This window comes from Loxodonta africana, chromosome 12 (genome assembly GCF_030014295.1).
Source record: "Loxodonta africana isolate mLoxAfr1 chromosome 12, mLoxAfr1.hap2, whole genome shotgun sequence".
NCBI lineage: Eukaryota > Metazoa > Chordata > Mammalia > Proboscidea > Elephantidae > Loxodonta > Loxodonta africana.
The window spans coordinates 92878547-92904738 of record NC_087353.1 but is presented as its reverse complement, the minus strand read 5'-3'; the positions used below and the strand labels follow the sequence as shown (position 1 = coordinate 92904738).

General features: G+C 46.5%; 1 protein-coding gene across 3 annotated transcripts; it reads right to left on the bottom strand.

Moving 5' to 3' along the window:
• Nucleotides 1–277: 277 nt before the first annotated feature.
• On the bottom strand, nucleotides 278–25759 carry CHST12 (carbohydrate sulfotransferase 12). Of its 3 annotated transcripts, none has more exons than XM_010596261.3 (3): nucleotides 25675–25759; nucleotides 12962–13122; nucleotides 278–2216 (listed from the first exon to the last, which is right to left on the bottom strand). In XM_010596261.3, exon 3 carries the CDS (start codon nucleotides 2129–2131, stop codon nucleotides 872–874), a length of 1260 nt encoding a protein of 419 aa, XP_010594563.1. In that variant the 5' UTR covers nucleotides 2132–2216; nucleotides 12962–13122; nucleotides 25675–25759; the 3' UTR covers nucleotides 278–871. The 3 variants fall into 3 exon arrangements, 2 of the variants coding, with proteins under 2 accessions (XP_010594563.1, XP_003416545.1); XR_002787366.2 differs by lacking the exon at nucleotides 278–2216 and adding an exon at nucleotides 2237–7969; XM_003416497.4 differs by lacking the exon at nucleotides 12962–13122 and having other exon boundaries at nucleotides 25675–25751.
• Nucleotides 25760–26192: the final 433 nt, after the last annotated feature.

Here is a 26192-nt window from a genome sequence, read left to right as displayed (position 1 = left end):
CTTGGAGTCAATGGGAGGGTTTGAACTGCCAAACTTTCAGTTAGCAGTAGAGTGCTTAACTGTTGCACCACCAGGACTCCTTATCTGCTACTTTAAAAAAAAAAAAGGCAAGGCCTGATTTCAAACTTAAGTTCCTCCCCTCTACTGAAGAAACTATGAAACCTTCTTTTCTTTAATCAAGGTTCTGAGGTCTCTGCATCAGCCATTCGATTGCTCAGTCTCTTTAAAATGTGAATTTGTTGTTCAGCCAGAATAACCACAAGGGCACAAGGGAAGATCAGATGTAACGTTTTACTCCATCCCTGTTTTCCACATGTCATATTAAATATCTGAAATATATTAATCTTAAAAAACAGTATTAACACAGAACTCAATGGATGCCGGCAGTGGAGTAAACAATGAGTCCAGACTGCAAAATTGTAGGTTCTTAAAAAAACGGGAGTGGGTGTGGTGGAGCCCAGATTTTCCAGCTGGCTCGCTGACGAGAGCACTCTGGAATTTCGCAGTGCGTCAGATCGGGAAGGAAGAGAAGCTGTAAAAACTATACATGGTAATACTGATCCCATCATCAGAGAGATGCTCATAATACAGCAGACCCTTCATTTAAAGTAATAAAAAAACCAAACCAGTTGCCGTGGAGTGGGTTCTGACTCATAGTGACCCCCTGTGTGCAGAGTAGAACTGCTCCGTAGGGTTTTCAATGGCTGTGACCTTTTGGAAGCAGATCACCTGGCGTTTCTTCCTAGGTGCCTCTGGGGGGGTTCAAACCGACAACCTTTTGGTTAGTAGCCGAGTGCTTAACCGACTGCTCCACCAGCGACTCCTGATACAAGCAAATGTTTTTTGTGTTTAGGAGCGTTCCCTAATGCTTTCAGTCTTGAAGTAGGTTTTCTGGCTTGGGGTAGCCGAAGAGAACAAAATCTGCTTCGTAGAGTTTGTACAGCTGCTGCCTCCAGGCCAGGGGGATTCTGGCAAACCAGTCCTCCTCCCAGCTGCTGGCCGTCCTGTTCCGGTAGCTCGGGGGGAAGTGGAGGAGCTGGTCCACCTTGAGGAGCCGCAGCAGCTGCGCAGCATCCTCGTCCAGCGTCTCCAGCTTGCCCACAAAGTCGTAGTCGATCTGGCAGGGGTGGCAGAGGCGGTACACCTGCCGCCAGTGCTCATTGAAGGGCGCCAGCCGCTCGGTGTGCGGGTCCAGAAGGTACTGGATGAAGTTGCTGAAGGACACCTTCAGGCCGGCGCTGAAGGCCTCGCTGACGGAGGTGGGCAGGCTGGTGAGGTTGGAGTACATCTTCAGCATGGGGACGGCGAACTTCCGGTAGAACTCCTCGTTCTCCAGCTCGAACTTGCTGCGGAAGGCGGAGATCAGGCGGACAAAGGGGTCCCGCACGAAGAGGAACTTGGTGTACTTCTTCAGCTTGATCTTCATGAGGTGGCGCGAGAACTTCCCATAGCGGCGCCAAAACTTGTTGAACGTCAGGTGAGTGCTGGAGTTGTGGACGTGCTCGCGGGGGATGTCCAGGGGCTCCCGGTAGGGCACGCCCCGGTCCAGCAGGCTCTCGCTCAGGACGATCATCACGCGCTTCCAGTTGGTGCAGGCCACCTTGGGCACGTAACAGTAGATGATCCCGTGACGGTCATCCACAATGAGGTGGTTCAGCTCGTAGTTGGGGATGTCGTCAAATGAGCGCTCCTTGGTGGGGAAGACGAAGCTCGAGTTGGCGCAGAAGTCCCTGAGCACGCGCCTCCTCTCAGCCTGCAGCCTGTCTTGGTCCGGGTTCTGCTTGGTGTTGTGGGGGGACCAGTCGTAGCCCCTCACGTTCTCCTCCATGTTGCTCAGGGCGGGCTTGGGGGAGGCTAGCAGGGGGCGCTGCTCAGTCTTCCTCCTGGAAAGGTCATTCTGCTTCAGGCCTGAGCTGAGCAGCTTGTCCAGAAACTCATCAACATCCGATGTGAAGTCCTTCCCCTCCTCTGGCCCAGGTGTGGGGTGTGGATCCGGGAGGTGCGGCCTGGAAAGTGAGGTGTGCAGGTAGAAGTGGGCGGTGCCCACGTTGTCCCAGTACACAATGATCACGAGGATCATGAAGACCGAGCCCAGGGCAAGCCAGAGCCGGAAGAGCCGTGCTTTCGCCATCCTGTGAGGACGAGCGGGCTCGGCCTTCCACCTGGACCCCTCACTTCCGGCTTGTGTACAGGTGGGGCATGGTGCTCTGAGGAACCTGGAAGGGGCAACAAGAAACGAAATAAGACTTCAGCCTCAGATTCTTGGGCAAGGCGGGGCCTGGCCGGGGTCTTGGGCCCTTCCTCCTGCACCACAGGTCACCTTGCTGCCCTCCTCCCCGCCTCCATCCTTCATTGTGGGGTTTTGTCAGATGCCTGATCAGCAGCTGGCCACAGGGCATGACCACAGCCTTTGCATAAAGTGACTAGTGCCATGTGGAAGGGCCCAAGGTGACTGTGGCTGAAGAGGGGAGACCCTGAGACCATCCCAACGAGAGATGCACAGGGGCTCACAGAGGGAAAGAGGATGGTGCAGAGAGAGGAGTGGCATGACACACGGTCACACGAGAGGGACAGGGAAACAAAGGCAGTAACAAGGTTAAAGTTTAGCATAAGTAAAAGTTTAGAAAAACGCTACAGATGCCCCCCCAAAATACACCTTCCGCTGTGTTCATGTAAACCAGGTGAATGTAAAAGGGGGCCCACTGTGTGTGGCCCAGGGAAGGCAGGGGGACACCCTGAGACTCTACTCTTTAAAAACTACTGTACCCGGTACTTAACACATTTTCATTAAGTGACTCTAAAAGTTTGTTAGGCTGAAGTCTAGATGCATTTTCTATCCATGTCTGTAGCTTTTCTTCTTAATTCATTTTTTTTTAACTGAGAAATTAGTAAGTGCTTGCAGGAGAAAGGGCAGCACACAGAAGCGTGGCGTGGGCTTCCACATGAAAGGTGCTGAAATGATAACTAGGCAGAGGGCAGGGCATACAGGCTGGCAGGGAACGGGAGCCCAGGTGAGTAAGGAGTCAGTGGCTGCTTACAGCCGGACACGTGAGAACCCTTCCAGGCTCGGCAGAGTGCTTTGGGGATCCGAGAAGAGCAGCAGCCCCAGGACTGAGGATGGTGGTGCTGCCTGATCCTCAACCCTGAGGGGGAGGGCGGCAGATGGGGGAGGAAGAGCTCACTGAGGGCCAACCTCGTGGGTACAGGGGCGGCCAGCATGCCCGGCCAGCTCAGGAGCCGGGGCAGGTGATCCTTGTGGGTGGACAAATGTGGTCCATGATGGTGGGCTTACAGACACTGTCAACATTAAAAAAATCAGAGGACGCCATCCTTGGCCCAGTCCCACTGGACAAATATCCCGAGTGCAAATTCCGTGCCAGGTACTTTGCTAAGTGCTAGGTCTTTGACCAGCTATTTACATCAAGAATGCTAATTAGGTTGTCAAAGAACCCCTGGCTGGGAATGCCAGGTCAAAGATTAGGTGACAGTTCGGTACCTGTGATGTCTTACCCGGCACAGGAGGCGCACCACACCGCCACACATCTGCATAGTTCCCAGAAACAAGGGTGGCTGCTGCTGTGGCCCCGAATGTGCTAATCCCACCCCCTGGTCAGGTTCATCTCTTTCTTTTCTATATTTTTGACCTGAACCACATTACAACCCCTTTCAGGGGGTAGGGGGCAGAGGGTAAAAGACCAATGAACAGATCTATGTTCAATCCGTGTGACCCAATGGCTTGAGGTTTCTGGAAAAGTCCAGTGATCTGCACCCCCATATTTGGCATGCATCCCTTTTTGTAGTATAGGTATGAGTGTGCATGTCTGAATCCAGTTATTAGGACTAGGTGGGGTCCCCTGGGAAGATCCTGCCTCTCACCTAGCCTCCTCCTCAAGGTTGGCACCTGGATTACAATAGACCAAGGTTCTCTTTCCCACATCTCCCTCCGAGGGGAGCAGCTGCAGGGGCTGGTCGGACTCGGGAGAGGTTATGTCGGGGCTTCAAATATCTGAAGGGCTGACACACAGAACAGGAAGTAAGCTTATCTGTGCAGGTTCAGAAGACAAAACTCAGGAACCAAGGTTAGCCCCATGGAAGAATAAATATGCTCATGATTCTAAGTGGCTGAAACCCGGACTGGGCTGTTTTTAAGGCACATCAAGATCTCTGTCACTGAGGCATCCAAGTGGGGACAGACTGACCACCTCTTTGGAATGTTCTAGAACAGAGTCTCATGTTGAGGACTCTTGGATTTTTCCCAACACAGCCTCTTAGACTTTTGCCAGTACAACGTTTCTCTGAGTCTATATTTCTCATATGCACTCAATTCTATTCTTTCGAAAGTTATTGTACGTGTTAATCAATTTTCATTAAATCAACCTAAATGTTTGTTGGGCTGAAATCTAGATGTATCCACTATTCATGTCTGCACCTTTTCTTTATTCTTAATTCATTTTTTTTTTTTTTTAACTGAGAAAGTAGTAAGTACTCATAGAAAAAAGGTCAGGAAACGAAAGGCTGTGCGGGCTTTCACATGAAACGTGCTGAAATGATAACCTGACAAAGGAAAACGATGTTCCCTGGTTATTGCTGCCTTCACCTCGTGTGTCCTGAGCCCCAGAGACCTCAACACACCACCAGGGAAACGTGACCTCGATCAGGAAGTGCAGAGAGACCTGCAGCTTGCTGGCTCCTCGTTTGGAGCCTCAGGAGGCAGGCAGGCGCGCACCCATCTCTCCTATCCTGCCGCCCTCTGCCGGTCCCGCACCATTGCTATACACAGTTTCTCTTCTTTATTCAACTCCATGTTATAAAAGCAATAACGTCACTGTAAAAATGATGAAAAACTATAAGGATTAAAGGTGAATTTTTCTGCTTCCCTCTCACACACCGCGACTGGGATCTGAGTTCATTCCCTTTGAGTGAGTTCACGGGCAAGTGCAGGAAAAGAACAAGCGACACTGTAATGGTTTTTCATATGCTTTCACGGTTAATAATCGCAGAGTTTTGAAGCCTATTTAAAAAATTAGATCAGAAGTACCCCATGTTTTAAAGCTTCAAGACCATTCCTTTTCAGGCATATTCAGTGATGAGACAGCTTCTTGACATGACAATGAAACCACACTCCCGCCCCCCAACCAAAAACAATAAAGCCTCGAGTAGCAAAGGAGAGAAGTAACGTAAAATGTCAAATGATGGAAGAGGTGACCTTCCAACTTAAGATCAAGACTAGCACACAGGGTGAAGACTAAGGGCACAGAGTCGTACCCAGGGACACAGGCGTGAGGCACAGCGAAGGTCCTGCCGCCATCCATGTACTTAGTAAACTAAGAAAGAGAGAATGAATTGCTGGACCTGACAATCCAAATACTTTCACTTATTTTTCAGCCAAGAAGTATTATACGCACATTAACAGATGCCAGTGACTACGACATTTTATAAAAACTTCAGCTCTCTTTTTATTGATAACTTAAGAAGACATCAAGGAGACCTGGTCACACATGGTTAAGTGATCGACTGCCGTCTTAAGCTGGGTTCTCTAGAGGAGAAAAACCAGGGAAGCGTTACACATATTATACATATACAGAGAGAGATTTATTTCGAGGAAATGGCTCACAGGTTGCAGAGGCTGGCAAGTTCCAAGTCCGTGGGCCAGGCATTAGGCTTCAGGCTGGAGGCCTCTCCTGACTCATGTAGCTGCAGGGGCTAATGAACCCAAGATCTACAGGTCAGACAGCAGCTGCTGGCTAATGGCTGTACAGGCTGACGAATCCAAGATTGGCAGATAAGATGGCAGGCTGCTGGACCCAGTCCTAAGAACTGGGGGTCAGATGCTGACGAGCCAGATGTAGGATCCAGAGCAGAGCAAAAGCCAGCGAGCTTTGCCAGCAAGTTCAAATATATTGGATGCAGGCCACACCCCCAAGGAAACTCCCTTTCAACTGACTGGCCACTCACAGCAGATCCCATCATGGAGGTGACTGCATTATATCAGATCTCATCATGGAGGTGATCATATCATTATAAAAAAAATATGATTGCCAAATTACATCACAACTGCCAAACCACTGAGAATCATGGCCCAGCCAAGTTGACACACAACCTCAACAATCACAGCTGCTACCTGAAAGGTCTGCATTTTGAGCGCCCCCAGCGGCTCTGCAGGAGGAAGACCTGGCAATCTGCTCCTGTGAAGATCACAGCCAAGAAAACCCCATGGGACAGTTTTACTCTGTCACATGGGGTCACTATGAATCGGAAATGACTTGACAACAACCAGCACCAACAAGACCTCAGTTCAACTGTAAGGAAAAGACACGGCTGAAAGATTTTTAAGATAGTAATATATTATTAACCAGTTGCCATCGAGTCAACTCCGATTCACGGTGACCCCGTGTGTGTCAAACTAGAACTGTGCCCAGAAGGTTTCAGTGGCTGGTTTTTTGGAAGGAGATCACCAGGTCTTTCTTCAGAGGCACCTCTGTGTGGACTCAAACCTCCAACCTTTTGGTTAGCAGCCAAGCATGTTAACCACCTGCAGCACCCAACCAAACCAAAACCAAACCCAGTGCCGTCGAGTCGATTCCAACTCATGGCAACCCTATAGGACAGAGTGGAACTGCCCCACAGAGTTTCCAAGGAGCGCCTGGCGGATTTGAACTGCCGACCCTTTGGTTAGCAGCCGTAGCACTTAACCACTACACCACCAGGGTTTTCGCAGCAACCAAGATCTCCATTATTTTTAATGGCAGCTGCCATTTAATGAGCTCTTCCTACTCGTCACGCACTAAGATGAGAATTTCACACGCACACACACACATAAAACTTCATTTACTCTACAGGACAGTCTCACAGAAGGCTGCATAATTCCTTTTTACAGATGTGGAAATTGAGGCTGAGAGAAGTAAAACAAGCATCTGAACCCAAGTCTGATTCCCAAAGTTCAAGCCCTATCATGGTCCCTCTCAACTTTCTTACTGTTAAAAGTATTATTTTTTACAAACAGCTTTATCGATGTAAACCTGACATACGATAAACTGCACATATTTAAAATGTACTATCTGTTAAGCTCTGACACACGTATGTACCCGTGAGGCCGTCACCACAATCAAGACAGTGAACACATCCCTCACGCCACAAGTTCCCTCGTGCCCCTCTGCAACTCCTCCCCCCCACAACTCCTCCCCCCAGCTCTCCCTCTCTCCACGCCAAGTAATCACTGATCTCTCTCCTGTTACTACAGAAATTTACTTGCATTTTCTAGTTTTATATAAATGGAACAGTACAGTACGCAATTTTTTTGGCTGCCTTCTTTCACTCAGCATAATCACTTTGGGATTCATCCATGAGGTCCTACATATGAATAGTTCACTTTGTTTTAAATTGCTAAGTGGTATTCCACATTCACACATGCATGCAAACACATGCACACGCATGCATGTACACAAGCACACACATGCATGCAAACACACACATGTACACGCATGCACATGTGCATGCACACATACACAAACACGCACACACGGGTGCACACACACGCACATGCACGTACGCGCACATGCACACACGTGTGCACACACGCCCTTGTATTTTCCCAGCCCTCCCCAGGGATTTAAGTCAAAGGTAACTCTGGTCAAGGGAGGGGCCTGGAGAGCTCACGCCTCCTTAAACATTCAGACCCTGACTCTGTGTCTTTGTCACAAACAGACAAGAAAATGATAATGCCACATTTCCTTGCTTTTCTGACCCAAGAGATATGGAGGCCCGTGTCTCTGTGACCAGAATACCCACCAGGGCACTGGTTGCAGCTGAACAAGTTCCCATTTAGACTTAAGTCAGACTGAAACTTCAGACTTGCCTGCAGTAGATGGCCCTATTCTGCAGGCTGAGAGTGGTGGAACTGACTCATTTGACATTTCGTGGTTAACAGTCCTAAGGATGGCTCTCAAGTTCCAAGGCGATGTGTCTCCATCTAACAAAAAGATGTTTAATTAAAGTCATTCTAATTTTTTCCTCATTTGGGTTACTGGCACTAAAACGTTGTTGGCCCCATATTTACTAATTTTCAGATGACAGCCAGCCAGTCATGGCACCTTCCGTGGCTGTATCCTCATCAGCATGGCAAATCTGTATCACATACTTTTTTAAAAACAGCAAGCAATTTATTAATTTCCTGTCTGTCTGTCTGTCATACTGTGGTGGTTCGAGTGTTGCTGTGATGCTGGAAGCTATGTCATCAATATTTCAAACACCAGCAGGTCACCCAGGGTGGACAGGTTTCAGTGGAGTTTCCAGACTAAGACAGACTAGGAAGAAAGGCCTGGCGATCTACTTCTGAAAATGACCGAATGAAAACCCTATGGACCACAACAGAACACTGTCCAACACACTGTTGAAATATGAGCCCCGAGGTTGAAAGGCACTCAGAATACACAGTGGCCGCAACAACGGACTCGAGCATACCAATAATCATGAATATGGCATAAAAAAAACCCACCCATTGCTGTTGAGTCGATTCTAACTCATAGCGACCCTGCAGGACACAGATTTGCCCCATAGGGTTCCCAAGACTATAACCTGTATGGAGCAGACTGCCACATCTTTCTCCCTTGGACAGGCTGTGGGTTTAAACTGCCAACCTTTCGATTAGCAGCCAAGCACTTAACCACTGAGCCACCAGGGCTCCTCAAGATGGTGTTCTGTTACGTGGGGTTTCCGTGAGTCAGAGCCAACCCCGCAGCAACTAACAACACCTATTAATTTGTAATTCAGACGTATAACTCACGTCACGCGCTGGAATACTCAGGTCAGTGTGCACAGTGCAACCTTTCCCCATGGCGGCTACGTGGAAAGCCAGATTATCATCTGGTAATTCAGGGAGCACGGACTCCAAACGAGAGAAGTGACACCAAGACCAAAACTCAGCTCCTCCCAGAGGATGTGAGTCGTCTCCCCCTCTAAGGGGCTGCTGAGCACCTACAGCTTTACCACCAGTCTGACTGGCAGGAATAGTCAATGCTTATATAGGGAGCATTACTAAATACCTTCCAACCACGGCATTAAAATTCTCCATAACACTTACATCAAATTAAGCCCATGGCTGGATTCCTGCTCGCCCCAGACACTCGTAAGGATTAGGGAAGCCTGGGATACACAGGGGAGCGGTGAGATCCAGGGAGAGGGCTGGTACTGAACATGTGGACTTCCTGCTACAACAGCCAATGAAGGTTTAGACATTTATACTCTGAGAACCATCGGTGGTGTGTTAGTTGTACCCCAAATGTGTTAAGGACACCCGGTAATAGGCGTGTGTGTGTGTGTGTGTACGTGTGTGTAACATTGTGTGTGACTGCACATGAACACGTGAAAATGCAGTTTGGATGTCTGGAAGAATGTTCACCAAAACCGTATTGGTCAATGTCCCTGGGAGTCGACGTGTGGGTGATTCTGACTCACTTCTTCATGGTTCACTGTATTTGACTTTGTTTTCATTGAACATTTGTTGTTTTTACTATCAGAAAAAAAGCAATTTTCATTTTTAAAAAGATACACAATAATAAATTTTAAAAAGGCTACAGAACTGTCACAGAAGGCTAAACGAAGAGCCTGCAGTTGAAGTCACAACCACTTTCATGCTCACGCACTTCAGCAAAAGGTCAGGAGGCTCATTTTACCTGCAATTTACTTATTAAACAAACATTAAAAAAAAAAATTACAATAGGGAGTGCATAAAAATAGGAGAGGTCCTTTCCTTCAAGAGGTCTGCCTCTTGGGCTGGGAGGCTGGGTACAAGAGCCATGTCAGGGTCTGGAGTTCATTCAGGAAACCAGTCTGGCCCGGCTTTGTCGCAGACCCCCAGGCCTTTCAGATCAAGGTAAGAGCACCTCCACAGCACTCTGAGGCAGCGCGACCCAGAGTCTGAGCAGCCACCATTCATTTTCAGCATCAAGATACAAGGGCAATACTTTGCGCCAACACCCCTGTTGTCATTTCTAACCTCAAACAAGCCACATAAACAGCAGTTGTAAAACAAGACACCTGAGTATATTAAATAGCCTTGTGAAAGTGGTCCTTTGAAAGGAAAGAACTGTGACTGCATTAAAAAAATGTACAGATCATAAGTTCACGGTTTCTTTAGAACTGTGAAGAGAAAGCAAAAGGAAGAGAGAAAAAGGCTACCAGACAGCATTTAAAAAAACCAGCTGCGGTCTCACCCCTTTGGGAGCAAGGGAGAATGAAGAAAACCAAAGACACAAGGGAAAGATTAGTCCAAGGAACTAATGGACCACAACTACCACAGCCTCCACCAGACTGAGGCCAGCATAACTAGGTGGTGCCCAGCTACCATCACTGACTGCTCTGACAGGAATCACAATAGAGGATCCTGGACAGAGCTGGAGAATAACGTAGGACAAAATTCTAACTCAAAAAGAAAGATCACACTTGCTGGCCTGACAGACACTGGAGAAACCCTGAAAGTATGACCCCCGGGCACCCTTTCAGCTCAGTAATGAGGTCATCCCTGAAGTTCACCCTTCAGCCAAAGACTGGACAGGTCCATAAAACAAAACGAGACTAAAGGGACACACCAGCCCAGGGGCAAGGACTAGAAGGCAGTAGGGGACAGGAAAGCTAGTAATAGGGAACCCGAGGTTGAGAAGGGAGAGTGTGGACATGTTGTGGGATTGTCAACCAATGTCATAAAACAATATGTGTACTAAGTGTTTAGCGAGAAAATAGTTTGTTCTATGAACTTTTACGTAAAGTACAAAGAAAAAAAAAAAACCCCAGCTGCTGTCAAGTTGACTCCAAATCACGGTGACCCATGTGCATCAGAGTAGAACTGTGCTCCGTAGGGGTTTTCCGTGGCCGATTATCCAGAAGTAGGTTGCCAGGCCTTTCTTCCGAGGCACTTCTGTTCTGCTAACCTTTTGGTTAGCAGGTGAGTGTGTTAAAAATTTGTACCACCCAGAGGCTCCCAGGTAGCACTGCCAACAAAGAATTTTATTTTTTTAAAGGAAGTTTAAACATCTGGAGATTTCTGACCCAATTACCTGCTACTGCACTGCCTTCAGGCATTTCAAGCCTGAAGCCCTATTTAACGCTTTCCTGTCTGGTGTGGACTAGAGAAACATGCTAGGGGAGAGACAGATGTGAAAAGCCAGGGTGACACCAGAAGTCATGACCCCGATTGCTTCCAACCCACCAGTGAACAACACTTACCTCATCAAGTCATTTTTCATTCAAAAAAGATGGGCATTATTTCGAAACATACATCCCCCACTATTTCAAAGAACAGTCAACAAAAAGCCCTCTGTAGTGTGAGGAAGCGCTGCACGAACAGGCCCCACCTCAGCCTTCCACATCCTGCCAGTACATTTAAGGGCAAAGAGCGTAGCCTCCAGCTGCCGGAAGACTCTACACCATTGCTAAAAGCAGATCTTTACAGGGGCTCTGGCCTTGACACTCGACCACCAGGAACCTTTCTGGGGGCCACTTTTCTACAAGAGCGATACCAAAGGCCCTTGTAAGTGCTACTGATTGATGTAAGAATTTAAAACATACAAACAACAACAAAACACTTGTCTTCAAGTTGACCCCGACTCATGGTGTCCCCACGTGTGGCAGAGTAGAACTGTACTCCATAAGGTTTTCGATAGCTGGTTTTCTGGACGGAGACAGTCAGGCCTTTCTTCCTAGGTGTTCCTGGGTGGACTCAGATCTCCAACCTTTAGGTTAGCGGCAGAGCTTGTTCACTGTTTGCACCACCCAGGGACTCCATAAAAGAATGAAAACCAAAAACCAAACCAAACCAACTGCCGTCGAGTCGATTCCGACTCACAGCGACCCTATAGGACAGAGTAGAACTGCCCCACAGAATTTCCAAGGAGCGCCTGGGGGATTTGAACTGCCGACCTCTTGGTTAGCAGCCACAGCACTTAACCACTATGCCAGCAGGGTTTCCAAAAGAGAATGAAGTTAGGCTTAAAACGAAAACACAGTGGTTAGGAAGACAGCGGTGTTTCTTAGCACAGGGGCAGAGTTGTTAAACATTTTTTCACATGCAACACAACATGGCAGGATATGATGCCGAGGGCTGACTTGGCAGCTCTGGGGAACCCAGTGCCCCATGGTGCTCATTCACGTGCGGTCCACTGGTCCAAATGGACCCTCACGCTCATAGCAGGCACAAGGAGGGTTAGGACGGGCTGTCAGTGACAGACAGACAGCTGGGTGCTGAGTTCCTTTCATAGTCAGTCACGTGCGATCCTGACATGTCCACCAGTCACCCTGTTCTGAGCAGACGGCCACACTGCCAGGTCCACAAAAAGACCACATTGAGACCTTTATGAGGGTGTTTTGCACACTTTTATAGAAGGACTTATGCCTATCATACAAAAAGATCAATAATACTTGCTTTGCCATTTGGATTAGGGTATGTGTGTTTTTGGTTTTTTTTATAGCATATTTTAGATATAGGGAGCCTGGGTGGCACAAGTGGTTTGCAACTAGCTGTTAACCAGAAGGTTAGCAGTTTGAATCCACCCAAAGGCTCCACGGAAGAAAGGCCTGGCAAACTGCTTCTGTAGAAATTATAGCCAGAATCAGACGAATTAACACAGTGGCTGCAACAATGTGCTCAAGAAGAGCTACGATTATTAGGCTGGCTCAAGACCAAGTGTTTCATTCTCTTGTACACAGGGTTGCTATGAGTTGGAACTGACTTGACGGCACCTAACAACAACAGACTGACCCCGCCACTCCCCTGAAGCTTCAAGTTCAACCCTAAACATTTTAGCATAGATGTCCCCTGCCCAAATGCTGCTCTGCCCAGGGCCATGGGCAGTTCTCAGGGCAGAAGCCAGTGAAGGACTTGGTTCTGCTGGTGGGCTGGCGATGTGGGAGGGCTCTTTTGGTTATGACATCCTAGCCAGTGAGGTTGTAGCATATGATCTACCCCTACCTTGCCAAGTGGTCTTAACCAAGGCCCTTGCCCTCTGCGACCACAGTTTCCTCTTCTGCACAGTGAGGCTCAGGCTAGGCGGTGTTCAAGGGCCCTTCCACTCGCTGTAACTCAACTTCTGTTCAGTCCTGATGTCAGCCTAGGCTGGCAGAGTTTACTTTCTAGAGAGGAAGAAAAATAATGCAAATTGTTTGTGATTCAAAAAAAAAAAAAAAATTACAGCCAAGAAAACCCTGTGGGGCAGCTCTGCTCTGTAACTCGGGAGTTGCCGTAAGTTGGGGGTCAACGAGACAACAGCTAACAACATTACAGATATAAGTGATCCAACCAGTGAGAACTGAACACTAAGTGTTAGGAACGCAAACAAATGCACTTGCAACAGTGGAAAGAAGGCCAAGAGCAGACTATTTCCGCCAGTTCTCTGATATGGGCATCCCAGAGGTGGGGGCTGAGCTTCATTTTCTCCACACAGGTATCTAGCTGCTCCGGCAACATTTGGTGAAAAGGCTTTCACATATGGACTCATGCCGGCACCTCTGTTTTTTTCAGCTATTGGGAGATTCTGCAAGATCCATAAAGGTAGATATTTAAAGGGACTCTGTTTAAAGACTAATCAGATTGACCATCAAAATATGATATAAAATCTTAGATTATCAATGACTATTCAAATGTAAAATTTTAAGGGCTCTATACTGAAAATCACAATATAGAGAGAAATTGAAGATCTAAATAAATGAAGAGCTATGGTAAGTCTATGGATTGACAACCTCAATATTAAGATGTCCATTCTCCCAAAGCTGGTCTCTAGATACACTGTAATCACAATCAAAACCCCAGCAGACTTTTCACAGGAATTGATAATCTCTTTTTTAAATTTATTAAAAAATGCAAAGGATTATAAATGGCCAAAACTTGAAGAAGAACAGAATTAGAGAACTGAAACTAGTTGATTTCAAGACTAACTATAATACTACGCATCGATAAAGAACAGTGACGAATCTGTGAAACATTTCATAACATGGAGGAACCTGGAAGGCATTATGCTAAGTGAAATTAGTCAGATGCAAAAGGACAAATATTGTATAAGACCACTATTAAAAGATTTTGAGAAATAGTATAAACTGAGAAGAACACATTCTTTTGTGGTTACGAGAGGGGGGAGGGAGGGAGGGTGGGAGACGGTTATTTACTGATTAGTTAGTAGATAAGAACTACTTTAGGTGAAGAGAAGGACAATACTCAATACAGGGAAGGTCAGGTCAACTGGACAGGACCAAAAGCAAAGAAGTTTCCGGAATAAACTGAATGCTTCGAAGGTCAGTGGAGCAAGGGCAGGGGTTTGGGGACTATGGCTTAAAGGGACTTCTAAATCAATTGGCAAAATAAATTCTATCAGGAAAATATTCTGCATCCCACTTTGAAGTGTGGCGTCTGGGGTCTTAAATGCTAACAAGTGGCCATCTAAGATGCATCAATTGGTCTCGACCCACCTGGATCAAAGGAGAATGAAGAACACCAGGGTTGCACGATAATTGTGAGCCCTGGAGACAGAAGGGGCCACATGAACTAGAAACTTCCATCATCCTGAGACCAGAAGAACTAGATGGTACCCGGCCACAGCTGATGACTGCCCTGACAGGGAGCACCCAACAGAGAACTCCTGAGGGAGCAGGAGAACAGTGGGATGCAGACCCCAAATTCTCATAAAAAGACCAGACTTAATGGTCTGAGACAAGAAGAATCCCGGCGGTCATGGTCCCCAAACCTTCTGTTGGCCCAGGACAGGAACCATTCCCGAAGACAACTCATCAGACATGGAAGGGACTGGACACTGGGTTGGAGAGAGATGCTGATGAAGGGTGAGCTACTTGTATCAGGTGGATACTTGAGACTGTGTTGGCTTCTCCTGTCTGGAGGGGAGATGGGAGGGTAAAGGGGCTTAGAAACTGGCAAAATGGTCACGAAAGGAGAGACTGGAAGGAGGGAGTGGGCTGACTCATTAGGGGGAGAGTAAATGGGAGTATGTAGTAAGGTGTATATAAGCTTATCTGTGACAGACTGACTTGATTTGTAAACTTTCACTTAAAGCACAATAAAAATTATTTAAAAAAAAAGAAGACTAACTCTAAAGCTATAAAATAACTCAACAGTATGTAAAAATAGTCATATAAATCAGTGGTCAATTTATTTTCAACAGTGGTGCCAAATTAATTCAATAAAGAATAGTCTAAAATAACATTTATTAAGCGGTAATTAATTCAAATAAAATACAGTCTGTTTAACAAACGGTGCTGAAAACAACTGGGTATCTGTAAGGAAAAGAATGAACCTCAATCCCTTCCTCACACCGTACATGAAAATTAACTCACAATGGATCGCTGACCTAAACATAAAAGCTGAAGCTATAAAACTTCTAGAAGAAAATCATCCTGACTCTGGACAAAGCAAAGACTTATTTGGATACCAAAAGCACTAACCATAACAGAAAATTTTGCTAAGTTGGACTTCATCAAAATTAAAACCTTAGGCTCTTCAAATGATACCATTAGGAAAATTAAAAGGCACACCACAGACTAGGAGAAAATAGTCTCAAAACATACATCTGACAAAGGTATTGCATCCAGAATACATACAGAACTCTTAAAATTAACAAGAAAACAAACAACCCAACTGAAAAATGGGCAAAAGACTGGAACAGACACTTAAAAAGCAAGTTATATGAATAGTCAAAAAACACACAGAAAAGAGCTCATCAACATTAACCTTCAGGAAGGTGCAAAATGAAACCACAAGATGCCACTTCCTATCACCAGAATGGCTCCAAGGCTGACAAGTGCTGATGCGAATGTAGAACTGGAACTGGTGAGAATACAAAATGGTAAGCCACTATGAAAAGCTGACAGTTTAATAAAGTTAAACATACACTTAGGATGTGACCCACAATTCTACTTTTAAGCAACTGCACCAGAGAAATGAAAACACATCTGTCCACACAAGGATTTGTACAAGAATATTCACTGCATACACCAATGTTTCCAGCAGCACTGCTTACAATCGCCCAAATGTGGAAACAACTGAAATGCCCACCAACAGATGAAGAGATAACCAAAGCGTGGTATATACACATGATGGAATACTCCGTAGCCGTAAAGAGAAATGAAGTCCTGAGGCACGCCACAATGGGGATGAACCTTGAAAACATTATGCTGAGCAAAATAACTTAGTTGCAAAAGGACAAATACTGTATGATTTTACTTATATGAAATAAGCAAAGATGGTTACCAGGGGTGGGAGGTTGGGGGGAAGGGGGAGTTTTTGTTTGGGAGGCACTGAGGTTATATTAATGGTGGTGGAATATTCTGGAAGAGGGTAGTGATAATGTGGCACAACATGAAAAATACAATGTTACTGGATTATAAACGTGGAAGTTGTTGTGTTGGCAAATGCTTTGATCTGTATATTTTCACAATAAAAAAGAAAAGAACGTTCATTGCAGCTTTACTCAAAATAGCTAAAAACTGAAAACAACCCAAATGACCATCAATAAGCGAATGGATAAATAAACCGTGGTGTACTCGTTCAATGGAAAACTACTCAGCAATGAAAAAGAATAAGCTACTGACTGACAAAGCAATACATGCAATGACATGGAGGAATCTCAGACTTTATGCTGAATAAAAGAAGCCAGACACCAACAACAAAAATAAAATATTTTTTAAAAAGCTAGACACAAAAAAGTGCGTGCTATGGAATTCCATTTATATGAAGTTTCAAAGAGGCAAGAAAAGTGACAGAATTCATAGACTGCAGAAGGGCACAAGGAAACTTTTGGGGTGATTGAAATATTCTATTATATTGATTGTGGGGGTGGTGGCACCGGTGTACACATTTGTCAACATTCATCAAACCATACACTTACAATGCTTATACTTTATTGCATGTAAATAAGTTTGATTTAAAGTTAAAAAAAATGAAGTTTAGTGGCCTTACTAAGTCAACCTCCAGAAGCCAAAACTTTTCAACATGAATGTGATTTCTAATACTCACTGATTTCCATGATATGTGACAGGAATGCTGGCACAGAAGCTCTACATAAACATTTAGGAGTAGTGTGGGAGAGGGAGAAAACTGCACCCAGTCCAGTCTGCTGAGAGGCCAGGGACAAGTCACTTTAGTTCTGAGTTTCAATTCTGCAGCTATAAAACGGGAACCATCTTGGCCTCTCTGCCAACCAGGGCTACTGAAAAGTATGAAAACAAAATGCCAGCTAAATGTTTTGTAAAACAGTGAAGTGCCTTATTTGGCAGTTTTTTTTTTTTTTTTTTTAATAAAGTTAAGCATACATGTAGGATATGACCTGCAATTCCACTTCTAAGTAACTGCCCAAGAGAGATGAAAACATGTCCACACAAAGATCTGAACAAGAATGTTCATTACACAGTTACTCAAAGTAACTAAAGACTGAAAGCCCAAATGGCCTTCATCAGGCCCTCAAATACTTGTATTATACAAATACCTGTTGCCATTGAGTCGGTTCTGACTCATAGCAACCCCATGTGTTACAGAGTAGAGCTGTTCCATAGGGTTTTTCTTGGTTATCATTCTGAAAGCAGTCTGCCAGGCCTTTCCTCTGTAGAGCTGGTGGGTGGGTTTGAACTGCCAAGCTTTAAGTTAGCAGCTCATCACAAACCACTTGTGCCACCTAGGGACCTTATATAAATAGGATGTGTTATTACTACTACTGCTTTCTACCAACAGCCAGTTATCAGCCATCAAAAAAGGCTGTGTATTTTCAATTGGTTTTATAATAACCACTAAAGTAGCTAACATGTTTTCAAAAGTGCTGTTCTAAGGACTCTGCATATTTTATTTAATCCTCATAATAACTGTGATGAAACTGAGGCAAAGGAGTCAGGCAACGTGCCCAAGTTTACATGCCTGGAGATTGCTTAGGGCTGGTATCTGAACACAGCCAACTCTAACTACTGTGCTATACTGGCCTCTACAGGATATATTTTATGCAGACTTGGGGGTTTGTCCTAGACATTCAGATTTCTATCGCCTTTATTTTTGGGAGAATTAGCTTCTTCATGTCTCAATAACCGAGCTCTTGAGCATTAATTCAAGTGACATGACCTTCATTATAAGCTCCAAGAATGTTTCAAGTTTTATTTACTTATGCTACTGGCAAAATGACCAGAAACTACCTGCTTCTTTCTCAGCTCTACAAACACTCTATACAACAAACCTTTGCTGTAGTGCCCATCGCTGCAGTCAGCAAAAATGTGAAAAGTTTCTGTGGCCTGTGTCAGCATCAGTTCTCTGAGCTCCCAGGAGAAGAGCCCTGCAATTTACACAGTGGCACTAGACTGAAATCCCATTGCAAGACGGATTTTCAAGAAGTACTAGCAAGACTACAGCTTGCTTATAAGAGTACTTCTTTTGTATTCCGTCAACCCTGTGGACTAACTCAGATGCCATATCCAAATAAAAATAAGTAATATATGGTCGCATTGAAGAGAACGGAAGTGATTTTGGTCCCGGGAGACTTGAATGAAAACGTAGACCAAAACTGGCCTTTGAAGTCCCCATGAGTCACAATTAACTTGACAACAACTAACAACAAACTTCCCACAGAGCTGGCCTCAGATGACAGCTCTCGGCCCACACTGCCCTCTTTTTTCCTGGGTCTCCCAGTTCCGGGTCAGCTCCTCTACAAAGCGACAGACTCTTAGTCCACGTACAATGCACACCAACCCAATGTTCCCAAATCCAAGTCCAAGTTCTTAGAAGGCAGCTTCCTGTCTAATACGTCTTCTACATTCCTCACAATACTCTAATTTGTTGCATGATGCCTGACTCTGGAATCCAAAAGATAACTCACTCCACAGAGTGAAGTCAACTCAAAGAAATGACTTCAGAGGAAAAGTATAATAATACATGTCACCATGATTATTTTAAGAGCTTGCTTAGGAATGAATGAGAATAATGCCACGTTGTGAAAAATGGGATTTTGTAAGCAATTGTCACTGAACAATTTGTGAAACAATTGTTAAATGGGAACCTAATTTGCTGTGTAAACTTTTAACTTAACACAATAAAATATTTTTTGAAAAAAAGAACCTGCTTAGGGCTTTACCTTCCAAATACATCCAGACTCGCACCTCCTCTCAGCACCTCTACCTCCACCACCGCTGCCCGGCACCAAGCCTCCATCAGCTCTCACCTGTATAAAGCAAGAGCCTTCGCAAGGTTTTCAATGGCTCATTTTTCAGAAGTAGATTGCCAGGCCTTTCTTCTCAAGGTTTAGAATAGTGCCTGGCACATAGTAAGTACTCAATGATTGTTATGCTAACAAAACACAAGCAAACGAGACTGATCCTGATTTGATCATTTTCGAAGCCGAGTGACTGGTAATGAGGGACTTATAATATGGATATGGTTATAGATATGGTTGAGATTCCTTTGTAAAAAGTTAAAAGGAAAAGAAAAAATGGCTTAAGAAAGCACCAAAGCTCTGACTACAGTTGGAAGGCAGGATACAGAGAACAATGACAAGGATGAAGAGGAAATAAGAGCAAGAAAATTCTTCCCGATAACAAAAGGGCGCTTGGTGAACCAGCTGGCCCTGCACAAACCTGAGGCAAGACTAAAAAACTGAACCAAACTCGTTGCTGTGGAATTGATTCTGACTCAGAGAGTCCCTACAGGACAGAGTAGAACTGCCCCGTAGAGTTTTCAAGGAGCGCCTGGTGGATTTAAACTGCCCATCTTTTGGTCAGCAGCCAGACTCTTAACCACTGCACCACCAGGGCTCCACTACTCCACCAGCACTCTACTGAGTAGGAATCTACTTGACAGCAACGGGTTTGGTTTTGGTCTTCTAAATAACATCAGTTATTTTTGTTCCATTTCTGGCATCGTCTGTTGACTTCTGCTAAGGCAAGTGATAATACAGCTCTCTTTCCACCCCCTGTCCCTTTCCACACCCCTACCCTTCTCATCCCCATACCTTCTCCATATAGGGGTATCATAATTTCAATTAGAGCAACACTCAATGTTTATATAAATTACTATCATTGTTAAAGGCTACTCACAGCTGAGCCCTGTTGTACCCCATAATTATTTTTCTTTTCCTGCACAACGTTTTATTTTCCCTGGAACTAATAACAGCCTTGTGTTTTCATTTGCTTTGTGTTCCATGGACTTATCACTAATCCAGCCCCAACTCTGCCAACTGTCTAAATCTCCTCTCCAGATGTTCCCACGTATCAGACGGCCTGTCAATTTCATCTTCCTGGAAAGCTCTCTTCGAAGAGCCTTCTGAAAGTGTCTGCTCTCTCTGCCTGGTGGTCATCCTGGCCTCCCCTTTGTCATCGTCAGTGGATTCTTTTCTCTTCTCTCCTGAACAAGATCCTGTTTCCTCTCCCCATCGTCTTTCTCATTCTTAATTTACCCTGCATTTTGGGAGAGTGTGACTGTCAAGTCACTTCTTTCAATTACATACCTGTTGCCGTTGAGTCGATTCCAACTCATAGCAACCCTATAGAAAACAGAAGAACTACATTACAGGGTTTCCAAGGAGGGGCTGGTGGATTCGACTGCCAACCTTTTGGTTAGCAGCCGAGCTCTTTGGAAGCATGTCTGAAAACATCTTTATTCTACCCTCCTTTGCTTCATAGGAGTCCCTGGGTGGTATGCAGTTAATGCACTCGACTGCTAACTGAAAGGTTGGAAGTTCAAGTCCACCCAAAGGAGCCCTGGAAGAAAGGCCTGGTGATCTACTTCAGAAAAACCAGCCACTGAAAACTCTACGGGACATAGTTCTACCCTTACATACATGGGGTCACCATGAGTTGCGGTCTACCAGGCAACTGGTTGCTCCTAAGGCTGAAGGTGCTATTGGGGGAAGAGAGATTGGTTACTGATAATACTGACAACATTTTCCTTCAGAATTCTAAAAGCAGTGCTCCACTGTCTCTGAGCTTCCAGTGCTGCTGGGAAATCCAAGGCCATTCTGCCTCTTGATCTGCAACGACCTGCTTGTGATCTGCTCTCACTTTTCCTCTAGAAGCTAACACAATCTCCTTTATCCCAGAGTTCTGACATCTCTCAGCAGTATGCTCGCGGATCTCTCTCCTCCCGAATTCTCATTATCCAAATCCCGGGACCAACAGCATCAAATGCACTTTTAGGTAGATCCTTAGTTTCCCAAACTCAAGAGTCACCATTTGAAACTCAGAAACCGATTTCAGCATACCTCACTATCCAGACTTGCTACCCAGACTCCTAAAATCCAAAGTGGGAACTGAATAGAAGAGGAAAGTGAAAACCATAATCCAACCCAGCTGTCGTCACGTTGATTCCTACTCATGGCGACCACATATGTGTCACAGTAGAACTGTGCTCCACAGGGTTTTCAGTGGCTGATTTTCCGCAAGTATATCACCAGGCCTTTCTTCCGAGGTGACTCTGGGTGGATTCGAACCTCCAACCTCTCGGTTGGCAGTGACATGTGTTTACCGTTTGTGCCACCCAGGAACTGAGGAGCATGAAGAATACTACAGGGTCACCAGGAGGTCCGATCCTTTACTCTTCTTCTTTTTTCTCTCATTTTTCATCTCCTCGCTCTTTTGTTCCATTTCCTAAGAGATTTCCTCAACTTTATCCTTCACCCATCAACTAAACTTTTTATTCCTGCTATGGTACTTCTGGTATCTGAAGAGTTCTCTTTTTAATTTCTTGAACGTTCCCTTTTTTTTTTTTAGAGCATCCTGTTCTTGTTTCAAGTATGCAAAATTTTCTCTCATCTCCAATATGCATTAATGATTATTTTTTAAGTCTTCTTCCTATATAGTCTCTGCTGCCTCCAAGTGTGTGTTCTAATCTCTGTTTTTCGTACCAGAAGCTTTCTTCAGGTGTCCTTGGCTATGTGTTTATCTTTAAGGATGGCGATTCAAAAACCTCTGAGGCCAGCTGTGGTTTGGTTCAAACGCAGCTTTGAACACTGGGAGGAGGTTGTTAATAATGAGCTTCATTAGTGAATGACTGAGCGGAGCCTTTTTATTGCGGACCCTCTGATGTCATTATTTTTAGGTCTTTTCTCTTGAGCTACTCAGATTCCTCAAAGACTCTTCTCGTCTTTTGCTTGGAGGCAAAAGCCGCAGGACAAAAGGGACATTCACTTCATTCCTCTGTCCCACACTCGGTTGTGCCTGGTGTTTCCTATTCCTCTCTGAAATATTTCTTAAGTTCTCTAAAACGTTACAGAAACCACCTTGGTTAACTGCAGGAAGTATTAAGTTATTTTCAGTTATTATTAGGTATACCCATTGTCAAGTGACTAGAGAACCACCAGCCCGATGCCTCACCACAGACTTAAGTAGGTGTGATAACCAACAGCTACTTTCTAAAGAGAATGCGAAAGGAACAATTTAAAAATCAAAATTCATGACTTAAGCTTTTAAGAAATAATGAAGTAGCTGCATTTGTTTCAATATTATCAATAACCAGTCTCTTTGGTGCCAATGGCACCTTCTGCCTTATGACCTTTCTACAAGAGAATGACCCACTAGCCTCAGTAACTGCGCAGTAATAACAATGACCTCAATGTCCAGTGTCAGCCAAACAAGACACCCCCTCTTCCGTCATTTATCCCTTTAACACTAGTGCTCCCCTGGACGCCTCCGGGTGGACCTGAATACACACACTCCTCGACAAGATCGCACCTCATCCAGGATGGCCCACAAACACCTCACATTCAACAAGTCTAAAAGTCAAATTCGTTTTTTGCTCTTCCCCTCTCCAAACCTGTATCAGCATCATCCTCAGTCACCCAAGCCAGAAGTCTCAGTTACCTTCCTTTCCCACTTCCCGTGCTGCAGATTCTCCAACATCTTTCAACTCCATCCTCCTCTCCACTCTCGGCCACTGTTCAAGATCTATACCTCCTACAACTCAACCTGACTCAGTCTCCATTCCCTGTACCCTAAACCAATCTCCACATTCTCGCTAGTGTTACCTTCCTGAAACTCGGCTCTAATCCCATTCTACCCCAAAACCTTGATAATTCACCACCAATGGGATAAAATCTCAAGCTCCCAGACAGATTCGAGGCCCTTTACAACCAGAAAACCCCAGTCCCCAAACCCTATCCCACAATGAATATACAGACTCACTGTCCCTCAAATCATAAATTTCCCCATCTCTGTATCCCGTGCTGCCTCCACCTGGACTGTTCTCCTCAAACTCCAATTCATCCTTCAAGGCCCAATTCAGGTGTCACCGCCACTGAGGAAAACTTCTCAAACTTCTAGTCACAAGCTTAGCTGCTTATCTCTGCTTTCTTCTCACTCTGTAAACACCTAGATCATAACACCAAATCACAATGTTTTATAGTCAGGCTGACTATAAGCTCTCCAGCACAGGGCCCATGGTACTACCAGGCTCTAGCCCAGCTCGTTATCTTGCATATGACTATTGTTTTTGTTAGCTGCCCGGTGCACAACAGAACAAAATGCTGCCAGGTCCTGTGCCATCCCCATGCTTGGCTGCAAACTGGACCTTTGTGATCCATAGGGTTTTCATGCGCTGGCTTTTGGAAGTAGATTGCCAGGCCTTCCTTCCTAGTCCATCTTATTCTGGAAGCTTCGCTGAAACCTGTTCAGCATCACCCAAGCCTCTACTAAAACATTGGTGCATGAGGTGCAGTGGCCCAGGTCTCCCACATGGAAGGTGAGAATTCTACTACTCAACCATCACTGACCCCTGCATATGGCTGAGGCTGCATATGCTTACTTAATGAAGTAGGCACATACTGAGTAATAGTGATGTTACTGCTGCTATTATTTTTCCCAGGCCTTACTTAACATGCTAACCAAAATTCCTACAGACGAAATATTTACGTACCTCCAGGCACACACTCTTTAAGATCACAGTTGTGCTACCTCCATGGAACAATCTCCTAATATCCCCATTTTCTCTGTTTTACCCAGACACCAACACTGACTCAAATTCCCAACACCAGATGCACACTGAGAAAGGCTAAGCTGTCTCCTGGTTTAAGGGCAGGTAAGATGGTGCAAATGGTTAATGCTCTTGACTGCTAACCAAAAGGCTGGTGGTTCAAGTCCACCCAGAGGCACCCAGAAGAAAGGCCTGGCAATCTACTTTCAAACAATCAGCCACTGCAAACCCTATGGAGCACAGTTCTACTCTGACACACATGGAGTCGCCATGAGCTGGAACGGACTTGATGGCAACTGCTGTTTTTTTTTAAGCACCAGCTGAGCTGTTTCCCAGCCATCCACGCCTAGAACCATACTTTAGGGAACAGTGCCCCTAAAGACTTGCTGCGTCTGCTACTCTTGCAGTTCACATTCTCATTCAGCCCAGGTCTTCTGAGTCTCTATGTGGCTGAATTATAAAATAAATAATTTAATAATCACGAAAACACTCTAGCTTGTTGTGCTCTGTGCCAGACAGAATCTCAGCCTGCGCCAACAGTTTGCCAGTGATGTTTTGGTGGCAATGAGCCCAAGGAGAAGATATAAGTCCTACTGTTAGTGACTAATACATGGCTTCCTTTTGCTGAAGAGACAGAACCGCTGCTTCTGAAGCAAAAGGTCACTGAAGCGATACTCTTCCACAACCTGCATGCATTCCCGGAGTCTGCAGGCACAGGTCTGTGGTCAGCCAGAGGCAGAAGCCAAGTTAGGCAACGGGAAAATGGCCCGCGGAATCAAGTAATTGCAGGGCTGGGTGGAAGAAACAGTATCTAGCCTGGAGACTGGGTCCTGCTCCTGCAGGGCAGGAAAAATGGGTCCCCCAACAAGAAGATGCAGATGAAAGGGCTACTTCCAACACTGCAGCATCTTTGCCGCTACTTAACAAGATTGATTTTTCTTCCAGACTCTCAAGTCGCCAAAGAGCAAAACTGATGACCGTGCAGAAACCAGCTCCTGGTTTCGGCTGAGCTGACTGCTTGGTCCACATGCAGAGGGAAGATCCGGGTGATAAATCCCCACGGCTGGAGCCAGCAGCCTCAGGGAGCGCGTGGATAGTCACTTCTAAACGTTATGACCTCGGGTCGCCCCGCCACGCGGGCTCAGAGAGGGTGGACGCTCAGCCAAGGTCACACAGCCCAGGGTTGTGACTCGAACCCAGGACTCGAACCCGGGACTGTGACCGGCAGGAAGAGGCTCCGAGCCCGCCAGAGGAGAGGGCTCCCGAGGAGGGGTCTCCAGAGGAGGGGTCCCGAGGAGAGATCCCCGAAGGAGGAGTCCCAGAGAAGGGATCCCGGGAGGAGGAGTCTCCGAGGAGGGACTCCCAAGGTCTCCCCGGAGAAGGGGTCCCAAAGGAGGACTCTCGAGGAGGGGACTCCCGCAGAAGGGGTCCCGAGAAGAGGTCCCCGGAGGTGGGGTCCCGGTGGAGTCCTCGGAGGTGGGGTCCCCAGGAGAGATCCCCGGAGGAGGGGTACCCGAAGGATGGGTTCCAGGAAGAGGAGCTCCCGAGGAGGGGTCCTAGAAGAGGGCTGGCCTCGCGCCCCGGGGGGAGCGCCCACGCTGCGGATCCCGACCGAACCCCTCAGCCCCGCCGCCCGGGCCCCTCGCCCACGCCCGAGTCCGGCGCAGCTTGAGGCGAGGGTCGCCTCAGAGCCGAATAAGAGAGGTCCACGCCGCCGCTCCCACCCTCCTCGCTCCAGCGCCCCTCACCTCACACCACCGCCGCCACTCCAGCTCCCGCCGCCGCCACACCGGGACCAGCCGCTCCTCCGCGGCAGCCCTGCGAGGCCCCGCCCCCGGCGCGGCGAACACCGCCCCCCCTGCCCTTCTCGCGAGAAGTCGAGGCCGCGGCGGGGCCACTGAGCCGACGGCACCGCCTCCGACGCGCCTGCGCCGACCTCTCCGCCCCGTCCCACCCCCCCGTGCCATGTGGCGCCGTATTTACGATCAGGAAGCGGCCCCGCCCCCCGGGCGCTGGAAGCCCGTCCCCCTTCCCCGGCAGCCAATCGTGTTTTGAGGGCTGCGCCGTGACTCCACCCCCGGCGGGTCCCCGCGGGCCTGGTAGACTCAGTCGCCGGTAACACTGAGCTCCGAGGATCTAGTGAGCCTGCGTGGATGGAGCACTTGTCTACCGTCCCGTTTACCGGCATTGGCTGATGTCCTCTTCACGTGTGGGGCCCTCACTTTTGGGGTGAGAAGGCAGAGTGCCGCCTGGCTCTGGCTGGCTG